The 22,464-nt window shown below is 49.2% G+C and overlaps 1 protein-coding gene across 1 annotated transcript in view; it reads right to left on the bottom strand.

Moving 5' to 3' along the window:
- SVIL (supervillin) overlaps positions 1–22,464 on the bottom strand; it is a gene marked incomplete at both ends in the record, with an annotated part of 103,075 nt that overhangs the window by 15,545 nt on the left and 65,066 nt on the right. The window contains 12 exons of the mRNA XM_079701204.1: positions 4,129–4,405; positions 4,737–4,881; positions 7,386–7,561; positions 9,092–9,237; positions 9,363–9,510; positions 10,687–10,823; positions 12,237–12,392; positions 13,905–14,077; positions 16,707–16,884; positions 18,557–18,643; positions 18,732–18,821; positions 21,817–21,964. Coding sequence (XP_079557330.1) covers positions 4,129–4,405; positions 4,737–4,881; positions 7,386–7,561; positions 9,092–9,237; positions 9,363–9,510; positions 10,687–10,823; positions 12,237–12,392; positions 13,905–14,077; positions 16,707–16,884; positions 18,557–18,643; positions 18,732–18,821; positions 21,817–21,964 — 1,861 coding nt within the window. The remainder of the gene's footprint in view (positions 1–4,128; positions 4,406–4,736; positions 4,882–7,385; positions 7,562–9,091; positions 9,238–9,362; positions 9,511–10,686; positions 10,824–12,236; positions 12,393–13,904; positions 14,078–16,706; positions 16,885–18,556; positions 18,644–18,731; positions 18,822–21,816; positions 21,965–22,464) is intronic.

Here is a 22,464-nt window from a genome sequence, read left to right as displayed (position 1 = left end):
CTTGCAGTTTTCTTCAGCATACCCCAAATTTAATCCTATGTACAACTTACTTTTTGATTCATTTCTTTAGTTGTAATTTTAGCAAATTAAAGGCTAAGCTATATAGTAACAGCTGCTGGGCTATCATCTTTGCGGCCTTGACCCGAGGCCGAATTGAGCGTGTCGCTGCATCCCACCGTCCACCCTGCTTTCAGGAGGAAGAGTTCACTGCCAGCAGGTGCGTTTACGAAGTAACAGAAAACCGAGGTATAAAGAGCGAGTTGCTCATCGCGTGGTCTTGTAGCCGGACCCCATTTACCGACCCCTACTACAGGGACTTGGCCCCTGGATGGCGCTCCAGCGTGGCCTGATGCAGTGTCCCTGGGTGCCCAGAGCTGCCTATCTCTCCTGACCCTGGGGGGGGACATGAGTCACACCCTGCAGCAGCTGAGGCAGCCTCTGGGACACTGACCACCAGGGCCTCTGGGCTCCCTAGTCTGGGGGCCACAGTTCACTTCCCAAGGAGCAGGCTGCCCGGCATCTGCCAAGCGGGCGACTGTGCTGTGTCTCCCGGGACTGCTGTCTGCTGGGCCCGCCCCAGAGGGGCCCTGGGCTCAGCCCCGCTGGCAGGTGCGGCCCCTGTGGGGTCTGAGCAGCGTGAGGGCTGGACCAGCTGACACCGCGGGGCCGGGGCTTCCGTGACGACCACAGGGCAGCTGTGGATGCCATCGGGCTGTGCTTTTCTGCCCCTGCCCCCACCGAGGGACGGCCTGGAATCTGAGCGCTGCCTGGCCTCACTTAATCCTCCGCAGCTGGGCTTGATCAAAGCTGTCACTTTGCCCATTACGGTGCTGCTGGATCGGGCCGTGACATGTACCTTGTGTTCACCGGGGAGAAATACAGCAAGCATTTGCCTGGGTCAAATCAGCGTTTCGGGTCTCCAAGTAAATAGTCAAGGAAGACCTCAGAAACCTGAGATCTGTTTTTAAATTTCATTCATTTTCATATTATTTTAGTCATCCTTTCACTGACCATTACTTCTTGTTTTATATCTAACAGCTGAGGTAAGGAAACGACTGAATTTCCAACTGTAGTGCCCAGTCTGGTTTTGTAAAACACCAAGTCCCTTCACTTCCTGTATCTTAAGGATGAGAACGATGGGTGCAGGTCCACGACACCAAAGGTCAGTAGATCTTTCCCCACTAAATTCTCTCTTATTGTCTTTATTGCCAAGTGGCACAGATTAGTATTCAGCTTACCAAGTCTGCACACACTCAGCAGCCTAAACCCACAATAGAGGCCCTTTGAGAACTGCTGTTGCACTGCTGTCGCTCGGGGTGGATCCATGTTATCTGTCTGATCTTCAAGTTCAATGCAGGAACTATGCTTTGGCTGCTGAGAACGTCAGCGATGATGATCTCCTGTACCCTCACGTAAGTAAGCGGTCGGCTGTGCGCTAACCATCACGCACCAGATCCTAGGACCCTGCGAGCTGGGTATTAGAAGCTCTGTTTTCCAAGTGAGAAAACCGAGGCTCAGACAGGTTAAGTAACTTTCCCCAAGTTACACAGCTGGCATGTGGGGCCTGGGAGAAGACTGAGACCCAGGCTATAAGGCCTCCTTGGGTTAAAAAAAGGGGCTTTTAGTGTCCAGCCCTGTTCTCTCCTAGCCATGTGACTTCAGGGGGCGTTCCTTAATCTCGGTGTCGTGTTCCTCATCTGAGAAGTTAGCAAAAAGACAGAACACATCCCGTGGAGCCTCTGTGAGGTACTCACCTAGCGCGGCTGGTGAAGCCCAGAGCGGTGCCTCTAGGCCCGCGGTCCTCCTCCCCACCTGCGATGCCTGCCCATCGGCCGCTGGGCTTTCCCACAGCCGCCAGATCCTATTCAGGGAACGGAGCTCTCCTACCCCAGCAGGAGGCAAGCACCTCTTCCATACTTGCCCCCCGTCATTTATACCATATGCTTCCGGAAGGCAGGGCCAGGAATATTTAATGACACCCGGAAGAAGTGTCTTATTCCTTAAACATAAGACATGACATCGTAAAACTCCTAGAAGAGAATACAGGCAAAACATTTTCTGGCAAAAATCGTACCAATGTTTTCTTAGGTCAGTCTCCCAAGGCAATCGAAATAAAAGCAAAAATAAACAAATGGGACCTAATCAGACTTACAAGCTTTTGCGCAGCAAAGGAAACCATCAACAAAATGAAAAGACAGCTATGGACTGGGAGGAAATATTTGCAAATGATGTGACTGACGAGGGCTTAATTTCCAAAATATACAAAGAGCTCATACAACTCAACAACAGCAAAAAATAAGCAACCCAATTGAAAAATGGGCAGAAGACCTAAATAGACATTTCCCCAAAGAAGACATACAGATGGTCAACAGGCACATGAAAAGCATCAACATGGCTAATTATCAGAGAAATGCAAATCAAAACTACAATGAGGTACCAGCTCACACCGGTCAGAATGGCCATCATTAAAACCTCTACAAATAACAGATGCTGGAGAGGGTGTGGAGAAAAGGGAACCCTCCTGCACTGCTGGTGGGAATGTAAGTTGGTGCAGCCACCATGGAGAACAGGATGGAGGTTCCTTAAAAACCTAAAAATAGAATTACCATATGATCCAGCAATCCCACTACTGGGAATATACCTGGACAAAACTATAATTCAAAAAGATACCTGCACCCCTATGTTCATAGCAGCACTATTCACAACAGCCAAGACATGGAAACAACCTAAATGTCCATTGATACATGAATGGATCAAGAAGATGTGGTGTGTATGTATGTATGTGTGTGTATATATGTATGTGTGTGTATATATATATATACACACACATACATACATACACACATATACATACACATACACACAATGGAGTATTACCCAACCATAAAAAGGAACAAAATCATGCCATTTGCAGCAACATGGATGGACCTAGAGATTATCGTACTAACTGAAGTAAGTCAGACAAAGACAAATACCATATGATATCACTTATAGGTAGAATCTAAAATACGACACAAATGAACATATCTGTGAAATGGAAACAGACTCACAGAACAGACTTGTGGTTGCCAAGGGGTGGGGGGGAGGGAGGGACTGGGAGTGTGGGATGAGCAGATGCAAACTAGTATCTATAGGATGGATAAACGACAAGGTCCTACTGTACAGCACAGGGAACTGTATTCAATATCCTGTGATAAAGCATATATATATATATATATATATATATATATATAAAACTGAGTCACGTTGCTGTACAGAAGAAATTAACACAACATTGTAAATCAACTAGATTTCAATACGATAAATTTAAAAAAGTGTCTTACGCACAGAGATACATTAGGAAAGAAACCAAATGGCTCTAAGCCTGCAGGTGTTTGATCAGCTAACAGTGGCCTCCGCCCTGTGACCGGCGGGGCAGCCACACCCGGACGGCAATGGGGCTGGAAAGAGGTGAACAAACTCCCTTGGCAAGTGAATCCTGGCGCCACCGAGTTGTGTCATGAACTGTCTCCTAAACGCGCAGGGCTGAGGGACGCTGTGGCCAGCCCGATTCGTGCTCTCTCCTCGGCAAGAGAAAGGGAATATTATTCCCCCCAGATCTGCCGCTCTCCACCCTCACTGCCTCTAGCGCAGAGCACAGCACTCGTGGGAACCAGGAGTAGCTCTGACCGTGTATTTATTCCGCCAGATCCACAGAGCACAGTCAGCGCTCTCGGCCTCGGAGGAAATACGTCTTGTGTGTGTGGATTTACTGTGACGTCATGGCACCCTTTTGTTTCAGCTCTGACGCATCGGCTCTGTGTTACTTAATAGCTTTCGTTTCGGCAGCATCCAGCCACATGGTGACCATCACGTGGGGACAGGTCATCACTTCCCTAGGAAGCCTCTGGGGACGGGGCAGGGGAGGGCTGAGGGCGGCAGAGAAACCTTACCGTGCCCGTCGGCTTTCTAGAGGGAGACGTCACAGCTGTCGGCCACGGCGGGGTGCTAGGAATCTATCCATGAGGTTTACGGAGAGGCCCTCAAAGGGAATGCCTCGACTGGTCCTCCGCCCGCGGCTGGGGCAGACACGGCCCGCGCTCCGGGTCCGGCAGCACGGTCCCCGCGGCGGGGCTCGAGCTCGCTCACCTGCCGTGCTCACGATGAACTTCCACTTGACCACGTAGGCGTCGCCCTCGTGGAACTGCCCGATGCTCTGCTTGGGGAGCCTGCTGTAGTCGAATTCCAGGATGTGCCAGACGTCCACCGACACGCTGGCGATCTCCAGCTGCCTGCGGTCGTCCCCTTGCACCAGGCCATAGCCCCGGCCCACGTTGACCCCGTCTAGCACGGTGCCGGCTGTCGTCTGGGGCACCGGCACCATCCGCGTCACGTCGTAGGGCTTGACCTCCGCCCGCGGGTCGTCCTAGGAGAGAACGCAGAGATGCCCGGCGGCACCTGTCACACTCCGCACTGCTGCACTGGCGGTGGGGCGGCCTCAAGTACAGCGCTCAGGCCGCTTCAGGGCACTTAAGGAAAGGCTGCGTTTGGGGGGCAGACAGCCACGACTGTGAACGGGACGCCGATAAACCTGGAGCCACAAACACAGCTGCTTTCATTGACCTCCTGAAGTCAGAACATAACTGGAGACCGGTTTGCTGTCCTAGTAAAACCCCAGGAAGGCTTTTAGCATTCAAGCCCCTTCTGCAGGGACCCAAACTAAGCCCTGAGGTTTGGGGCTTGATGGTCCCGCATACCTTGTGCTGGGCAAGTTCGCTGGCGTTCTTCTCGTTAGGTCTCTTCAGTTCCGTCCAATCGAGAAACTTCTCTTTGAACAAAATCGTCTCGTTGTGTTCTGTAAGTCTCCCAAATATCGCCCAGTCAGGCCGCCCCTGTCCTTTTCTGTAGCGGGGGTCGGGGAGGGGGAGATGGGAAAAGAACCAAGATCAAACAAGTCATGCTGAGCCCAAGAAGTCCAAAACCAGAACATGTGGCGAGTGAGAGGAACTCAGAATACGTTAAGCAGTAGACACAAGGAACGGGTCGTTTTCACTTATGTGACCCAATCAATGACGTTTTGCTATTTTAGCCCCACGCCTTGCAAGGCTTTGTGTCCTTGGAGCTGACGTGCCTGAATGTGATGTGACCCACGTCAGGACCGGACCTGCCTTGCACTCCAGCAAATTCTCGTGTTGGGGTCCCATGGGGGGGCAGCACGCCAGGCTGGGAGCTCAGCAAGGCAGGAGTCACGCGTGTCTTCCTCGCCTCCGTTACGCCGGCCGTGCTCGCCGCGGGGGCTCGCCACGTTTCCGTCAGGTTAGTGAACGGGTGGGGGAATTTATGCTCACCCTGAATCCTCTCTCTTTTTAAGTCATGTTACAATGGAGCTCTCCAGTCTCCAGGGACAGGAAATTCTCCTCTGTTCCCGAAGCGAACATACTCTCATAAATCATAAAGTGAATTTGTGCATATTGATCTCTAGGCCACTGGACGGGACAGCGGGCAGGCAGAGCACAAAGACGGGGAAGGAGGCAGCACAGTCCAGTCGGGAGGTCCGTACTGCTTCGGGATCTCGGACTCTGACGCTGAGCTTGGAACACAGCTAACTTAGCAATGGGAAGAGCCGAGAAGAGACGGGGCGGCGGGGGTGAGCCCTGAGGATGAGGTGCGGGTGTTTCCCATCCTTCCAGACCAGCCCTGGCTTGTGGACTGGGACCATCAGACCGAGGGGCAGTGCTTCCTGGGCCCTGCGGTGGCCCCTGACGTGCTTCGTCACGTCCTGTTTGGTCCAGACCACAGTTTCAGGCATCACGGCTAAGGCACATCAAGGGGGGCTGCCCGTTTCAAAGGGGACTGAAAGGATAAGGCACTGTGTGCAAATACTTCCACTGCCAACGCTGCCGGGACTTAGGAACCAAATATCAGCAACTGTGGAAAATTCAGGGCTACGCTGAAGGCTGTGGTCCTTATCAGAAAATAGCTGAGTGACCGTCTTCTATATAAATTCCACTCTGCAGACTTGCTAAGGTGCCTATAGAAAGACACTTGGTCTCAGCTTAGAAATCCATCTTGGATGTGTGAGGTCAGGGAGCACAGAGGGCAGGTCTGCAGCACGGGGGTGTGAAGCTGGGTGCTCCTTCCCTGTCCTGACCCGCAGGTCTGAGCTGGGCTCAGTCATGACTCCTCGGTGAGGAAGGGCTGGGTGCTGTACCTGGGCTGAACCTTAAAATCCCTGGGGGGGCTTTTAAGATGTACGGACATGTAAACCCCACCCCACCCCACCCAAACTGCCAGGACCGGCACCTGCATTTCTTTTGAAAGCTTCTCCCGTGCTTCTGACCTGGGAGATGCTGAGAGCCAGCGGGTTAGGTGCCCACTTATCTACCTTCAGGTCTCAGATGATGTCACGACTAAATATAAATCATCCATTGTCCATCCCACAGATTTTATGCTTCAGTATGTTTTTTTTTGTACTATACCAACTAAAACATTCTTCTTAGTCTTAGCTTTAGGCCTTAAAAAACTAGTTGTTTCAGTACTAATTTTATGTTAAATGTGCACTTGCTTGAAAAGGATTTGAAAACTTTTCACCTACAATGACATCATTTTGAATTGTTTCTATAATGACAATGAATAATAAAATCAATAATTGTATTTTAAAACAGGAAACTAGGTAGGAAAGTTGAAATCTGTATGTTAGTTCAATTGAAAACATTAAAAAGCAGTTTTAATGTGCCATTTGGTGGCACATCCATTTCTAACCCATTATGTGGCATGCATAATTTAAAAGCACTTCTCTTTTTTCCTGGTAGTTAAGAAATAAAAAACAATGATCCTTTGCATGTAAGAATTCTTGTTTTCATGACCATATTTCTGAGAGTTTTGTGCATCTTTGGCTGATTTGCCAAAATGACTTTTAAAAGTCCAGTAGAGTGTAGGAAATGTTATAGTTACCGTCATTATTTCAATACCACATCCTCCCTCCCCACAAAAGGCATCATCTGCTGCCAGATAAATGGAATTCAGGGGCTAGGCTGGGAAGGTGTGAAATCAGAAAGAGATGCGTTGCTTTTGCACCTTCAGATCCATGGCTGAATTCCAGGACCTGGCAAGCTTTTCAGATCAGCAAGTCATTTGTTTAAACAACAAATTATATGTCACAACAGCACCTGAATACTGCAGGTGGCATCGATTCGTTTACTTCAAGAAATGAAATATAACAGGAGCATCTTCCAGATGACTACACCATCTGTATTTCTGTATTTCTTAGGGAAAAGCTAAAGCACTGTTCTCGTTGTGAATACTCGTGGTACTGCACTGCAATCATTTATGAAAACTAAAACCCCTGAAGGGTGATGGCTAAACACTGCGGTGGGAGCCTTGGCTGCCCAGGGCCCCAGCGGTACCTGGGAATGAGCGGATTGCACTCTCCAGGGTCCAGGGGGTTGATGTCACAATTCTCATAGTCAAAGGTTCCGTTCCATAAGTGCTTTGCCAGCTGAAAGGCTATTTTCCGTTGTGCTAACGTGACTTCTTTCCCGTGCCACACGTAAACTTCGCTCCCAAAATCAAACACCAGTACCTGGGGAAATGGCACAGAAGAACGTGTTAACTTCAAGGGCATGTTCTAGTTGAACCAGGGTCTTAGTGACCGTGAGTCCAACAGGCGATGATTCAAATGCTAATGGAGCATTCAGTACAAGCACAGAAAGACTTGGCCGGATGGTACTGCACAGCCGAGCCAGCCTCTGCCCTGTGGGGATGATTTCTGTCTTGTGGTCCTAAATGCCCAAGTTAACGCCCCTCCTCCAAACACTTCTGATCCCTAACAGCTATTCAAGCAGGTCTTCCTCCCCGCCCCCTCCCTTCCTTCCTCCTCTGTCATTCACTCACTTAGCTCATAAGGGCCGCTTTTCTCCCCTACACAATTCTAGGACCCTCAAGGGCAAAGACCATACTGTACTTATTAATGTATCTACAGTCGGGCTCACTAAGTGTTTGGTGAATGAATACGTGAACTCAGGGCTCCTATTTACATGCCTGTTGGTTTGTTCTATGCTTTCTTCCTAGAATAATTTCTTCCTTCCTTTCCAGCAATCCCAATTCTACTTAACTGCAAACTAGCCTCAATTTCCCCTTCTCTTTAAAATCATTCCTGATTAGTTCTTTTTCTGTGACATGTTTTCTCCGTTTAAATTTGTCACACAATCAGTCTAGCTTTGGATTACATCCTTTCTCATTGTCTTCTACCCAGCGAAATTTGAAGTCCTTCTGTGTTTTCCCCTTTTTTTCTCAACACTCAGAATACTTAGTGGTGGGCCTTCCCTGGCGGTCCAGTAGTTGGACTCCAGCTTCCACTGCCAGGGGCTCGGGTTCGATCCCTGGTCGGGGAACGAAGATCCCCGCGAGCTGAGCGGTGCAGCCAAAAAAAAAAAAAAAAAACAAAAAAAAACACATGGTGCTGGAAATATATGTAATTGTGTAAAAATAAATATGTGCTGGTGTGAGAGGAAAAATCAGCACACTACTTGGCAAACCCATACACTACAGATACACCTATTTTTCCTGAAACTTAAGGACTGAAAAATATTTAATGTTTATACAAAAATCAAGAGATGGGGCTAAGTCATATTTCCATCTGGCCTAAAACAGAAAAGCCTTCAATGACCCATGCCTCCTCTGAACAACATTCGGAATTCTGTATCAGCATCTAAGATAGCAGTAACGGTTTGAAATCACAGATCGGTAGCCTTTAAAAAGATGTTTCTGCATGTACACACTACTATATTTAAAACAGACAATCAACAAGGACCTACTGTAGAGCCCAGGGAACTCTGCTCAATATTCTGTAATAACCTAAACGGGAGAAGAATTTGAAAAAGGATACATGTATATGTATAACTGAATCACTTTGCTGTACACCGGGAACTAAAAAAACACTGTAAATCAACTTTCTGCAATATAAGATAAAAGTTAAAAAAAAAAAAAAAAAAAGATGTCTGGTCTGCAGCAAGCACTGACCCTGGCTAGCGCCTGTCGCACTTACTACCTGTTTTAGCGGGCAGCCCGGGGCCAAGGGCTTTCCTGCTGGAGGGCAGACCACTCACTGTACCTCTTTTGACTGCAGAAGGGAGCACTTTGGAATCTTCCCCCAGTAGTCGTCGTCAGGAACGAGTTTGTCATCCATCAGTCGGTAAATGCAGTTGGTTTCTATTATGGCCGTTTCATAGAGCTCATCTTCCTTTGGGTCTCCAGCAGCTTTGGGGTAAGAACAGGAAGAGGACATTATGTTTCCCACTGGAGGGGGGCTGGTTTGGAAGAAGGAAGCAGGCAAGGAGGAAAGGTAGGCAAGGCTCATTCTCTGCGATGCAGTCAACGCTTACACTGGTAACTGGTTTGGCCACCCAGAAGCTTCCAGAAGTCTTTGGCTGCATGAGTGTGTGTGTTAATTCCTTCTTCGATAGTTTGGATATAAGTAGCTCTACAACCAAGTTCCCTCTTGGTCTGAATTAAACTTGCGAGTTCTGAGGCCTAAAAAGAGAGAGGAACACAGTTACCTGGGCAGACAAGCCTACTGTCAGATGGAGGGGCAACGCTGAAATCAGAGCAGAGAGACAGCGTGTCTGAAAGGCAAACCTTGTGACCACAAGGTCGGGGGGCACTGGTGGCTGGGGACTGTCTAAAAGTCAAGAAAATGTAACGAAAGGACTGGGGGTATCCATTCTTTACAGCAACACCTGTCCATCTTCAAATTCAAAGGATCATTTGTGGAGCTTTTTAAAAATACCCATCCCACTACTCAGCCATACAAAAGAACAAAATAATGCCACTTGCAGCAACATGGATGCAACTAGAGATGATCATACTAAGTGAAGTAAGTCAGAGAGAGAAAACATACCATATGATATCACTTACACGTGGAATCTAAAATATGGCACAAATGAACCTCTCTACAAAACAAATTAACTCAGAGACATAGAGCACAGACTTGTGGTCGCCAAAGGCGAGGGCGGGTGGGGGAGAGATGGAGTGGGAGTGTGGGATGAGCAGATGCAAACTAGTGTCTATAGGATGGATGAACAACAAGGTCCTACTGTAGAGCACAGGGAACTCTATTCAACAGCCTGTGATAAACCATCATGGAAAAGACGATGAAAAGAATATATATATATGTATAACTGAATCACCTTGCTGTACAGCAGAAATTAACATTGTAAATCAACTCCACTTCAATTAGAAAGAAAGAAAGAAAGGAAGAAAGGAAAGGAAGAAAGGAAAAAGGAAGAAAGAAAGAAAGAAGGAAGGAAGGAAAAATACCCCAAAATAAAAATACCCACTCCCTGGTCTTTTCCCACTAAAGTCTCATTCAATAGACTCATTCAACAGATCCATAGCAGAACTTGCTAGACACCTAGGATAAACAACGTGGAAGTGATGGGCCAGTTCTTTTTCTCCACAGAAGGAAGGATGAACCAGAACTTTCAACCTGGAGGCACAGGTCAGATTCCTTTTAAAACACCCCCCTTAAGCACTTACCAGGAGCTCGTTTCAGAGACCTTCTGGACAATAAACGCGCCTGTCCCCTCTCGCTTGAATGCAACATTGGACGTTTGAGAAGCTTTCCAGGGATCTGGCCACTGGAAGAACATTCTCCCTGTGTCTACAGGAGATGCAAAACGAGACCACTTCCGTTCCTCAGATACCGACCTTCGCCTTCTCTATGACGTTGGCGAACTCTCCGACCCACAGGAAGCAGTGGTGTGGGGAGAGCAGGAGGAAGCAGTCCCCGCTGTTGAGGGAAGAAGCGCGAGGTTCCACCAGCCGCGTCTGCACGTGTCTTCTTCCTGAGCACGAGGCGGAGGGTCACCGTCTCCCCAGAGAGGAGCGCTGTCCTGCAGTCCCAGCAGGACCGCCCGGGAAGCACCCCGCGTCCGGAGCATCCCTGCCCCCGACTTCCCATCCTGAACAGCCTCATCTGCTCACGTGGGTTCCCATGACCCAGGGCACTTAGAGTCATAGCCTTGTTGATGACCTTCCCTGGTGGCAGGTGCCCAGAGGCCACCATGTTTCCCAGGACCATTAGCAGTGTCCCTTGACAGCACGTGAATGGATTAATTAAGGTTCCCTCCCCCGGGGACACCAGCAAACACCTCCTTTCCCCTCCCCCACTCTTCTCCTGGTCTCTCTCCACTCAGCCCACCTCCTACACTTAACAGCCTCTGCGGGCCGGGCAAGGCGAGGGCCTTCAGAGAGCCTCTTCATCCCTGGGAGTTCTTCTCTAAACCGAAAACTTGAGTCTGGAGAGGAATCAGCTCAGAGGGAAGCACTGCCTTGTGCGGCTTCCAACTCCTCCTAAATGGTTTCGCTCTTTCACAATCACACTGATGGTGTAGTCTCTGCGTCACAACGTAGGAACGGAGGCGGGTGGTTTGCACTTGTCAAGGGTCTTTTAAATACACTAGAAAGGACAGTGGCCATGAAGACACACCCTGCAAACCCCCAGCGAAGCAGAGGACAGGTCGTGCTTTTCTTGAGCATTAATTTACAGCAGTGCCGCCTGAGGCAGCGAAGTCTCTGGGGCAGAGCCAGAGGCACCCTGGTTGTGGGTTAGGGCTCCTTGTTACAGGGAGAGAGGGAGGGAAGAAAGAGAGGAAGAGAGAGAGGAAGGGAGGGAGGGTGGGAGAGAAGAGAAGGAGGGAGGGAGGGAGGGAGGGAGGGAAGGAAGAAAGGAAAAGAGGTAGAGAAAGAGGGAGGGAGAGAAGAGAGAAAGGGAGGGAGGGAGGGGGAGGGAGAGTGCTGGAGCCGCCGAGACGCCCTGCCCCATGCTCCCGCTCCCTTGCCCCCTTCCTCAAGGACACCCCTCTCTCCGTCTCGCTGGCGGGGAGGACAGATGGAGAGAACACTCTGATGGCTGAGGGGGGTCTGGTGACCGCAGGCCGTGTGTGGCCGGGGTCACGGGAAGGGGAGCAGCAGCACACGCCGAGATCCTGGGATCAGACAGACCAGGGTTCAAAGCCAGCTCTGCTGCTCAGCAGCTGCCGGGGCCTCGGGCGCATCAGTAAGCGCTACCACGCGGGCGTAACGTTTCCCACCTGGTGGGATTTTGTGAGGCTGACGTGAGACGAGGTGGCGCCCAGTGGGCTCTCCAAAAGCACGCGTTCCCTTCTCCCTTCGGGCAAGTAGGGGGAAGTCAGGCCTCCCGAGGTACCAGACTAAAATCCCTGGTCGTGTGTCATTCTCTCTGCCGCTCTAAATACCTTTAATCTGTAACAGCATCAGCTTTTTGTAGGGCACCGCGCTGTTGTTGGAATTCTGTTCCGTCAGGTTGACGCTCCGCAGGCTGACGTTGCTGAAGTTTTCTTTGCTGGCTAATCCCGCCAGGGTGACTTCTGAGAAGTTGGAGTTGGCGGACACTGGGAGGGTCAAAGGAGGAAACACAGTGCAGGGGGAGCAAGTCATTCAGGAGAAATGACAGTGTTTACACTCAGCGATCATGCATAAGTGACTCACTCCTGATGGGGAAAACACACTCCAGTCTGATTAACTATGCGGTGAAGCCTTGTGTTAGGAGTTAAACATAGGATTGAAAGTGTAAATGCTTGCTGCAAAGTCACCCTAGCCATGCAGAGAGACAAGAGTTGAGTGGCACTGTGGACCAGCCACATCAGTATAAAATCAGGAGCTGGACTCATGTGCTGCAATTCCACTAGAGCTGTTATAATTCCTAACAGTGTTAGATGTTGAAACCGCATTCCTAAGGGAGACTGTTAGACGTCTTCCATCCAAAGTCTTTATATGCAGAAAAGCAGGCACCTCGTAAGGCATGGTTTAGTTCTCATCTTTCTCTGGAGGCTAAGTGAACAACTACATGATCTCTTGAGATCGCTTGCTCTCAGATTTAAGATTGTAACAAGAGGCTGGATTTTCAGTGTGGACCAACAAATGTATATGTGTCCCCGAAAAGTGGAGGTACAGTTAAAGTACATAAAACTTGTGCCAATAAACCTTTATTTCTCTAGCTCATTGTTTAAAAAACTATGCATATGCTAGAGAGAAACTCAGAAAATTATTTTGCTGGGATGAGGTTCTAACACTGAAGAAATATAACACTACCTGACAACTCGTATGGCGTAGAGATTTTGTAATATCTTATTTAGTAAACCAGTTATTATGGAAAGACTCAACCACTTCATCCAAAGGCTATTTCTAAAAAAAAAAACTTTAGTAAGTAGGTTTATGAGTGCTATAGGAAAATAAAAATTACAGCAAGAATCTTCAGAATAACAGGACTATGCACGCCAGTAGCTCCACTGGGAAAACCACTCTTTGAGAACTGGGGAGCCCCACATGACCAGGCAGATAAAAGCCGACGGCTTAGCCTGAAGTGGGATGAAAACCTCGGGCCTGCCCCCACGCTCCATTCACCGCCCCATCCCAACTCTCCCGACTCCCCCCAGCCCACATCCCAGCTCCAAGGAGCCCGAGGGTCCTGCCCAAAACAATGTGAAAAGCACCGGTTTCTGCATTAATTAATAATGTAAAAATCTCGGGTTAGGCAAAACAGAGATTTGGGACACTTGCCCATGAGAGATCGAATCATTTGCTCTAGAATAAGATCAAGTGAAGAATTGCTGTGTTTGGAAATGGGTTGAATTGCAAAGCCCAGCAACCTCCCTTTCCTCCAACCTCTTGAAAGAAAACTCAACAAGACAGGATGATTTGATGTAAGTGAATAGATGGGCCACACTGCAAGCCTTTCAGTTCCAAGCAGAGTTCCTGCAGGTGTGCACGTGTGTGTGCAGACTTGCTCCTTGCACGAGTGTCTCTGAGCACTGTCACTGGCCTTTGCAAGGCAGGAAAAGGAGAGGACAGTCACCTGCTCACCGGTCCCCGAGCGCACAGCTGGGGAGGGTCCTGATACTCACTCTTTTCTACTTTCATACGCTTTGATTCCACGAAGGCCACGTTCAGTCTCTGCTCCGTGTACCCCTGGAGGAGATCCTCCCTTGCTGCCAGCATCTTCAGGGGGTTTTTGGAAGCCTGAACCCGGCGCTTGGGCCTCACCGCACGCTTGTGCTCAGCCACAGAGGATGTCAACCTAAGAGGCAGAACAGAGCTGGCGCGGCCTGGGGCTGCCGCGTCGCCCACGCCTGGTGGCTTGCGTGTGTCCGAGCTGCGGCAGCGGGCGCCGCGATTTTGGCTCTTGACTTCAGTATGATCGACAGTTCCTCCCCTCCTATCACCTCTCCACTGAGGATCTCGGGGGTGGGAGACTGAAGCCCATTTAGTTCCGGACGCCAGCCCACGCCTGGAGCCCCGCTCTCACCACGCCCCGTGGTCTCCGGCTGGAGGAGCGGCCAGTGCCTCTGGGGCAGCCCATCCCCCTCCTGGACAGCCCTGAAGGGTGCGGTCCTTCCCTCTCATCGCGCCCACAACACACTGATCACTACTTCTCCTGCCGGAATAGGACCACCTCTCCTCCTTCGGGCTCCAGCAAGCCCTCCGCGGACGGACAGCCAGCCACTGCTTCTTGATTTAACCCTCTCTCCACCAGACTCAGCTTTCTCTCCATGCAAGTGTTCCAGTTCCCTGCCCAAGTTCCCCATCACGAGCCTCCTCTCGACCCACTTCCCCCCTCTGGAAAATAAGCACTATTTTGAAAAATATATTGAAATAAGAGAGGCCCACAAAACCAACTGTGACCCACACACACACACACACTCAGCTCTCTGGGGTAGAAGACCAGACACGGGGAGAGGGGTGGACCCAGTCACATGGTTTCCCAGCAGACTCGGCTGCTTTTAATGTCTTAAGTGCATGGATCTCTGTACCTGGAGGTCCTCTTTCATACATAACATTGTCGTGTGTGTGTGTGTAAACATACATATCAATGTTTAACTTACATGTAACCATGTAAACAATGACATTTGGGTGAGGAGAAGATTGAGCAGTGGTTCACTACCAACGTATGCAAATACCCAAAATATTACTTAAAGGTGGGGAATGGCAAATTGTTCATTTTCTTAAGGTAGCAAATTGAACAAAACTGAACACATTGAAAAGTGCAAAACAGGTATCAGGAGCAGCTTAAGGAAACATTTATGATAACCACGCAGACTTCCGGAAGAGACGGGCACTCTGAAAACTTTGTGGGCAACAGATAAACGTGGTGGGCGGCCGTGGGGTTATTAGCTCACCCAGCACATTCTCCCTGCTTCTCGTAAGAGCTCCTTGGCTTTCCTTTGGGGGAACCATCTCCCTCCATGCCCTGTCCCCTACCCTGGCTCCCGAGGGGGATCCAAAGACCACCCACTGCTGGCCAATCAGCATCTTCCATCCCCTTGGCCACAATGATGGCTGCAGGGCTGGATGCAAACCCAAGAAAATCAAGCCTGGAACGTCTTCTGGGAAGGCTGGGCAGGTCAGCTGCCTGTGCTGGCGGTGGCCAACGAGATGGGATATAAATCCGGAGTGAGGGGTGACCATCTACCACGTGGTGACAGCCTGACTGAGAGGAAAGCCAGCCTAAAGGAACCAGGTGGGAGAGACCTCATTCTGAGCCCCCGGAACCTGAGTTCATGCCTGCGCTTTTCAAGGAGTGAACCTGTAAATCCCTCCAGGCCTCTCTTCTGCTGAAGCCAGTTGGACTTGCCTTTCTTTGTGGCAATCACAACCAAGGGAATCCTAACACCATGAACACTCTTCTTTGGTGGTTTAGTCACGTTCCTGCATGAAGAGGGACCCTGGGACATCACTGAGAAAACCCTCAGATCTATTGGTCTTATCAATGATTGCAAATTAAGTAACACGTTTCATTGATTTTCTAGTTAGCTGTATTCATTAGAGCCCAGGTGATCCAAACAGTTTTCAAAGTTGAGTAAGAATTTGACATGTCAAATGAAGAAAGGCATAGAAATTTCTGCTAACCAGTGTTCATAAAGTCTGCAAAACAATATTCGAGTGACGTGAAAAACACAGTCACTTTATTTTTATGGACCACGCATGTGGTGTGGATGCAAGGCTTTCTGCCGGAGGGGACGTCTGTCCTGGGTATGCAAGCTCTATCTAGCCCAGTGTCTGGTTCTAGAGAATAGGGATTTTGAGACGGGCTGGGACCTGGGACCTGAGACCCTTTGCTGCAGGGCTTGCACCTGTACACACGTCTCCTCAAGCAACAAAATACAAAAAACGATAAGGGACTAAAATTAACTGTGCATGTGCAATTGGGCCAAATTATGGACAAAGGATACAAAAAGACCAAAAAAACCCAACAGCCATTTCTGAAGAGCTGGAAGCAAAAACAGGGTGTTGGGAGCCAAAGCAGGGCACTGTGCATGCCCCCTGCACACACCACCACCAAAGGGGTGGGCAGACCTCCTAAGCCACGCCTCCAGCCCCACCCCTGGACCCGCCCCTGCCCTCTCCCCACATGAGGAAGCAGCTCACCCCCCTCGGGGAGCGAACAAGGGAACCTGTTATTTGTTCTTTCTCCCCCCTGCTGCGGCAGGGGCCCCAATAAAGCCTTGCCTGAGTTTCCTGTCTGGCCTCTTATCAATTTCTATTGATTGGGGAAGGCCAAGAACCCTGGTTGGTGTCAGTCTGGCTGTAATGAAGTTCTATCGCAGAAGCAGGTAACAGTGAGAGAAGATTCTCGAGGACGTGCTGTGTGGAGATCAGTGAAGGAATCCGTTCTCCAGGGGTGACAGATGGGAAAGGAAATAACTCACTTGGGGGCATACGGATCGAAAATGACGTCGAAGTCCTCGTCCAGCTCCACGGGGCTTCTCGGCAGAGCGGAATCCATGCTGCGGTAGAACCTGGCAAAGGTCTCCTCATCGTCCGGCTTCATCACCTCCTTCACGGACTTCCCGGTGACGGTGAGGACCGTTTCCTGCATCCCACCAACTACGGACAAACAAGCAAATCAATGACCTGAGATTTGTGTAAAAACATGACTCCAACTCTGCTTCACTGAGTCTTAAAAATGATTTTCTTCCCGCTAAGGTCCAGCAGTGGAGCAAACAGGACAGGGATGTCCAGGGTTCTGTAGCTGCTTCCTGGGTATCAGCTGGCTTCTCAGGAGAGGACGTCCCGTCTGCACAGAGCTTGCACTGGGAGCGCTGGGAGCGCTGGAGGCTCAAGCACACGGGGAATTTCTGAACCTGCTCTGTTCGCTCTTTTGGAGGCAGAGGTAGCCCAGCCTCGTTCTCGATCAGGGTTTGGTGAGAACTTTTCCTGCAAAGGGTCACGTAGTAAATAGTTTGGGCTTTGCATGGGAGCCTGTTTGACCCGTGTTGCCCCTTACATGACCCTGCTGCTATAGTACAAAAGCAACTATTACCAATATGCTAAGGAATGGGCACGACTGTGTTCCAATAAAACTATTTACGAAAAGAGGAGGTGAGCTGGATTAGTTTGCCGACCCCTGGGCTAGATCACCATATCACATACAGGTGATAAACTCTGACTCGTTTGCGTTCTTTGCCTTGCCAGCTTTGTTATTATGTTACACTTTTATATTTCTGGTTTCAGGTGGTTTTGTCTGTATTATTTTCAACCGATAGGGGTCATTGTCAATAGCAGGGAGTCCAGTGCTTAGTATTTGATAAATTGCAAGTACTGGACATTTTTATTAAGAGATGAGCCTATTTCTGCATGTTATTCTTTTATTATCTATACTTCATGGACTTTTGTATTGAAATCTTTATTTATTCACTAGAATTTTCTTTTAGATATCATTTGTGATTATAATAGCAGCTGCTACCTTATTGGAAATTGACATATACAACTGAAAGTTCATCAGGCCCAAGTTCACGTTGATTTTGTGTAATAATCTGCTTTCAGGGTTAAAGGCAAAATTACCAAGTCTACAGTCCTGATTGGATGACATCCCAAGGGTTTATTTACTTCTTTTTCATAAATTGATTGATTGATTTTATTTTTGGCTGTGTTGGGCCTTCGTTGCTGCGAGCAGGCTTTCTCTAGTTGCGTCAAGTGGGGGTTACTCTTCGTTGTGGTGTGCGGGCTTCTCATTGCGGCAGCTTCTCTTGTTGGGGAGCACGGACTCTAGGCGCAGGGGCTTCAGTAGTTGTGGCACGTGGGCTCACTAGTGGCTTGCAGGCTCAGTAGTTGTGGTGCACGGGCTTAGTTGCTCCGCGGCATGTGGGATCTTCCCGGACCAGGGCTCGAACCGGTGTCCCCTGAATTGGCAGGCGGATTCTTAACCACTGCGCCACCAGGGAAGTCCATCCCAAGGGTTTAGATCCAGGAACAAATGTGTTATTGGGGGCTCCCTACTGAGTTCATTACCAAGTGAATCAGAGTTTGGTAATCTAATCAATGTTGACCAATAACTTCATTTCTTAAAACATAACAACAAAGATAACGCTTACAGTACGAACTGGTGAAGTCATAACAGAAGACAATTTAGCTGAGGAGAAAAAGCAATCCCATTGGGATTTAGAGATGCTGGGAGCAGGTCAGGTGTTTCTAGGCTTCCCGAGCTACCCACTGAAACCCGCGTCACACTGGCTACAAGCACACGAACCCAAGCTTCCCTCTGGCTCCTGGGGTGTACCTTTGTTATTCAGCCTTCTTAGAAAGGTTTCCAGCCTGTCCAACTTGAGGTCTGATTCTAACTGCATGTCTGGTCTGGCTTCGATATCTGGGCAAGTAGAAAACACAGGTGAGACAAGCACGGAGGGCTCTTCTGACCACAGACCTCTTGGCACATTGGGTGCCTGGTGACTCACCTTCCAGGGGTCTGGAAACTGGTGTGGTGCCCCTCGTTTTACTGCAGATAGGGGACGCTACTGGGGTGATGGCAGTGGGGGACGCCAGACCTGCAGAGCAGACAAAGGAGCTATTGAGCATCTCAGGAAACTTCCGGAAGTTCCCAGGACCCTGAGGGATGGCCCTGAGTCCCAACGGAGATCTAACAATTTACAGAATTTACACACACGCATGGGACACACACATGTGCCTGGGACTGTGCCCACACGTGTCGGACACCTGCCAGTGGAGACAGGGTTTTACTGTTTCTAAGGCCTGTGGCGGCTGTCAGACTGCCATTCCATACTGAACCGCGAAGACACGAAGGCAATCAGAATGTCCTCGAACAGATGAAACGGTGACGTCTGGAGGCTTTGGGGGCAGTGGAGGTAGCTGAAGAGAAAGTATACAGTTGTCCCTTGGTATCCACAAGGGATTGGTTCCAGGACCCCCTGTGGGTACCAAAATCCACAGATGCTCAAGTCCCTTATACAAAATGGCATATTTGCATACAACCTACGTACATCCTCCCGGAGACTCTAGATCATCCCTGGATGCCCCATTATACCTAAGACAATGTAAATGCTATGTAAAGAGCTGAGGTGGCAAATTCCAGTTTTGCTTTTGGGAATTCTCTGGAATTAAAATTTTTTTTGATCACGGTTGGTTGAATTTGTGGCTGCGGAACGCGAGGATGCGGAGGGCCAGTTGTTTCTGCACCATCTCTGCAGAGGACGGGGAGACCGGGCTTGTCACGCTGGCCGGGAAGTGCCCCGGAGTGTCCCTCCCAGCTGAGGGGACATGGGGACAGTCTGGCCTTTGGGGACGTCACTCAGAGTGTGGTCCTATTAGGCAATAATGCAGAGGGTGCTAAGCTTTGTAAGAAAGACACAAGAGGAACCATTTGTACTGATCTGTGACTGTTGGAGGATTGTACCCATGTCAGGTGTGGCTGGGACACGGGCCCCTCGTGCTGTCGCGGCGCGCCCTGCTGCCTGTTCAGGCTGCAGCGCTGAGCTCCCAGAGGTGGACCAGCTCCTTCCTGGAGAGATTTAGGGTTCGTCCATAGTGGGGGAGGGCACACAGATTTAAATTTCATGATGTTAAAACAAAACAAAGCATTCCCCACACCTCTTTTCAGTGAATTCTGCAGGCAATAACCAGTCACCTACTCTCTTCAGGAACATTTCACATCTCTCTTATTCAAAGGTGCACTGTGAGTACCTTCCTTCCAGGAGAATTCTAGAATACCACAGAAATCTGTGGCGTACTCCCTGTTATGTAGCATCTAGGAATAAGAAAAAGGGAGACAGTCCCAGCGAGCCTGGGGAGAAGAGAGTGTTCTGGGGTGAGAGAATGAAAATCAGGGTACGGCATGCCTCTTGGCAACTCGCAGGTACACGGTAACCCGAGGAGATGGGAAATCTGGTGGCTGCAGCGTGGGGACTCCTTCATTCTTTGGCGAATGTAAGACATTGGACGCCCTATCTGCAAATCCGAAAGAGCGGTGACTGAGTGAAACACATCACTGTGTAGGTAGTAACAAATATTAGAAAAACAGGGTACAGTTTTTCCATTAGATTGAAAGTACAAGAAAATTATTTCCTGAGCAAAGTCATATCACACCCGTTACATAAAGATCCCTGATTTATTCAGAAACACGTGAAAGCAAACTCATCCACTAAGGGAGAGGAACATCTCTGGCTTTACTCTCCAAACCTGCCTAAGAGCAAAGCTACTTCCTCTGACATTCCTGTGGACAAGGGCAGTGGTATCTGGTAGTAAGGGCCTGACTTCAAATAAATTAACATCTTTTCAGATGGAAGAGGAAAGAGGAAAACAAAGTGAAAAGTCATCAGGAGAAAAGCCTGGGCTAGACGCGGGCAGGTCTGAGCTCCGGTTCAAGTTCTCAGCTCGAGTTCTTCTAACCAGTGTGGGCCTTAATCTGCTTTTGTTAACACAGGGATGGGGGTCACGTAAAGTATACGGAACATATTCAAATGCCACCTCATTCTGAGAGTAAATTATCTTCTGTTATCCTTGACAATTCCAAGAAAAGTTAAGAATAAACTTGTTACAAAGGATTTTTCCACCAAGATTTGGGTTCATCTCAGTTCAGGGCTTTTCCCTCACTCCTTCCCTTCCTTTCTCCCTCCCTCCCTGCCTCCCTCCTTTCCTTCTGCAAATATTTATCATGAGCCTACAATGAGCTAGGCCCTGTCTTTGAGTGAGGATCCTGAAAGGTTCTGAGGAAAGCGAACTGCAAACCCAGAAAGCAGACACCAATGTAAGTTAACTCTGCCTGAATGTGAAAACCTTTATCACTAAGTTAAGAAATCTGCTTAAACCACAGCTTAGAAAATGAAGGTACGTGCATGTAGGTGAACAAGGACCCCAGATTTTTACCATTTCCTACAGGATGTGGAGCCCCTCAGCTCTCTGGTGACTTCTAACCACGTGATTCATCACTTTCATAAATCTTTGGATTCCCTGCTGCAAATGAGTTCCAAGAGCTCGGCTGCAGGGAAACTGCCCATCTGTAGGGAAATCTCACTTCCCTGTGGAAGTGGATCCATCCTTTGGACAGCTATTAAAACATCGCTGGAAATGGGGCTCCCGAAGCCAGGGAACTCTGGTTTGATGGAAAGAGACCTGGGAATTACCCTAAAAGGGCGAAGACACAAACTCCTCCTCCATTGAGAAGGGCTCATTTGGGTGAACTGACTGCCAGATGGCAAGAAAATGGAAATAATTCCAAAGCAATGACAGGAAAGGACTAAGATCTGTTAGCAGATTTGCAAAATCGCTTTTGAAACCTGGGCTCCATCTGGAAATGGCTGTTTTGAAATGTGACTAATTGCATTATGTGTCTGACGTCGAAGATGACGGTGTCGTAGGAAAAGGCTTTCGGTAGGAATATCTCACAAAACCTACCCAGAAAACGTGTGCACAATTTCAGTGAGAGTGAAAGCCAGAGCAGACTGCAGCCTCATTGTTTACACTGAGCCCTCCCCGGCCACGCCCCCTCCGTGGGCGGGGCGACAGAGCGCGCACACGGGTCCTGACCTCGCTTCACCATCCTGCCGGCCACGGTAAACTGGGTGGAGTCGTTGGCTGCCCCTCGGCCCCTGGTCTTCCAGGCGTCCTCTCTCACGGTGATGAGATGCTTCCTCTCTTCAATCGTCATCTGGCTCTCTCGACTTTCTGTGACCCGCTGTTTACGGAGTGTACCCAGAAGAAAACAGGAGAGCAAATCACAGAGACAGAAGCGTTAGCGCGCAGCCCCCCCCCCCGTGAGCTGAAAAGCAGGCAGAGAGCAGCCGTGCATCGTCCCCACACGTCCACAGCTGTTCTCGCTGAAACAGGCTCGGCTTCCCTATTTCCAGCTTGGGTTAGAGATCACCGCCACCAACGCGGGAACTGTAGGTTAGAACTTAGTTTTTCACTTATTTGTTTGCAACACTGGAATATCAAAATGATACTCTGTAAAAAAGAAACAAAAATAGACTGTCTTCCTGCCATGAATTTTACGGGGTTTTAAAGTTGCTCTGTTTTACTTATCTAGTTAAACTCAGTTGACTAGGACTCTTTATCCATTACACTCACAAAGCGCACGGTGCGTCTAGAAAATCTTACCCTCTTAAGTTCACGAGGAACATGGTCAACCATAAAGGAAGGAAAGCTGATTAGGGAAGGATGTGCTATCAGAAGGCT

This window comes from Hyperoodon ampullatus (genome assembly GCF_949752795.1).
Source record: "Hyperoodon ampullatus genome assembly, chromosome: 3".
In the NCBI taxonomy this organism is placed as follows: domain Eukaryota; kingdom Metazoa; phylum Chordata; class Mammalia; order Artiodactyla; family Ziphiidae; genus Hyperoodon; species Hyperoodon ampullatus.
The sequence above is the reverse complement of the archived record's forward strand: the minus strand, read 5'-3'. Positions and strand labels throughout refer to the sequence as shown.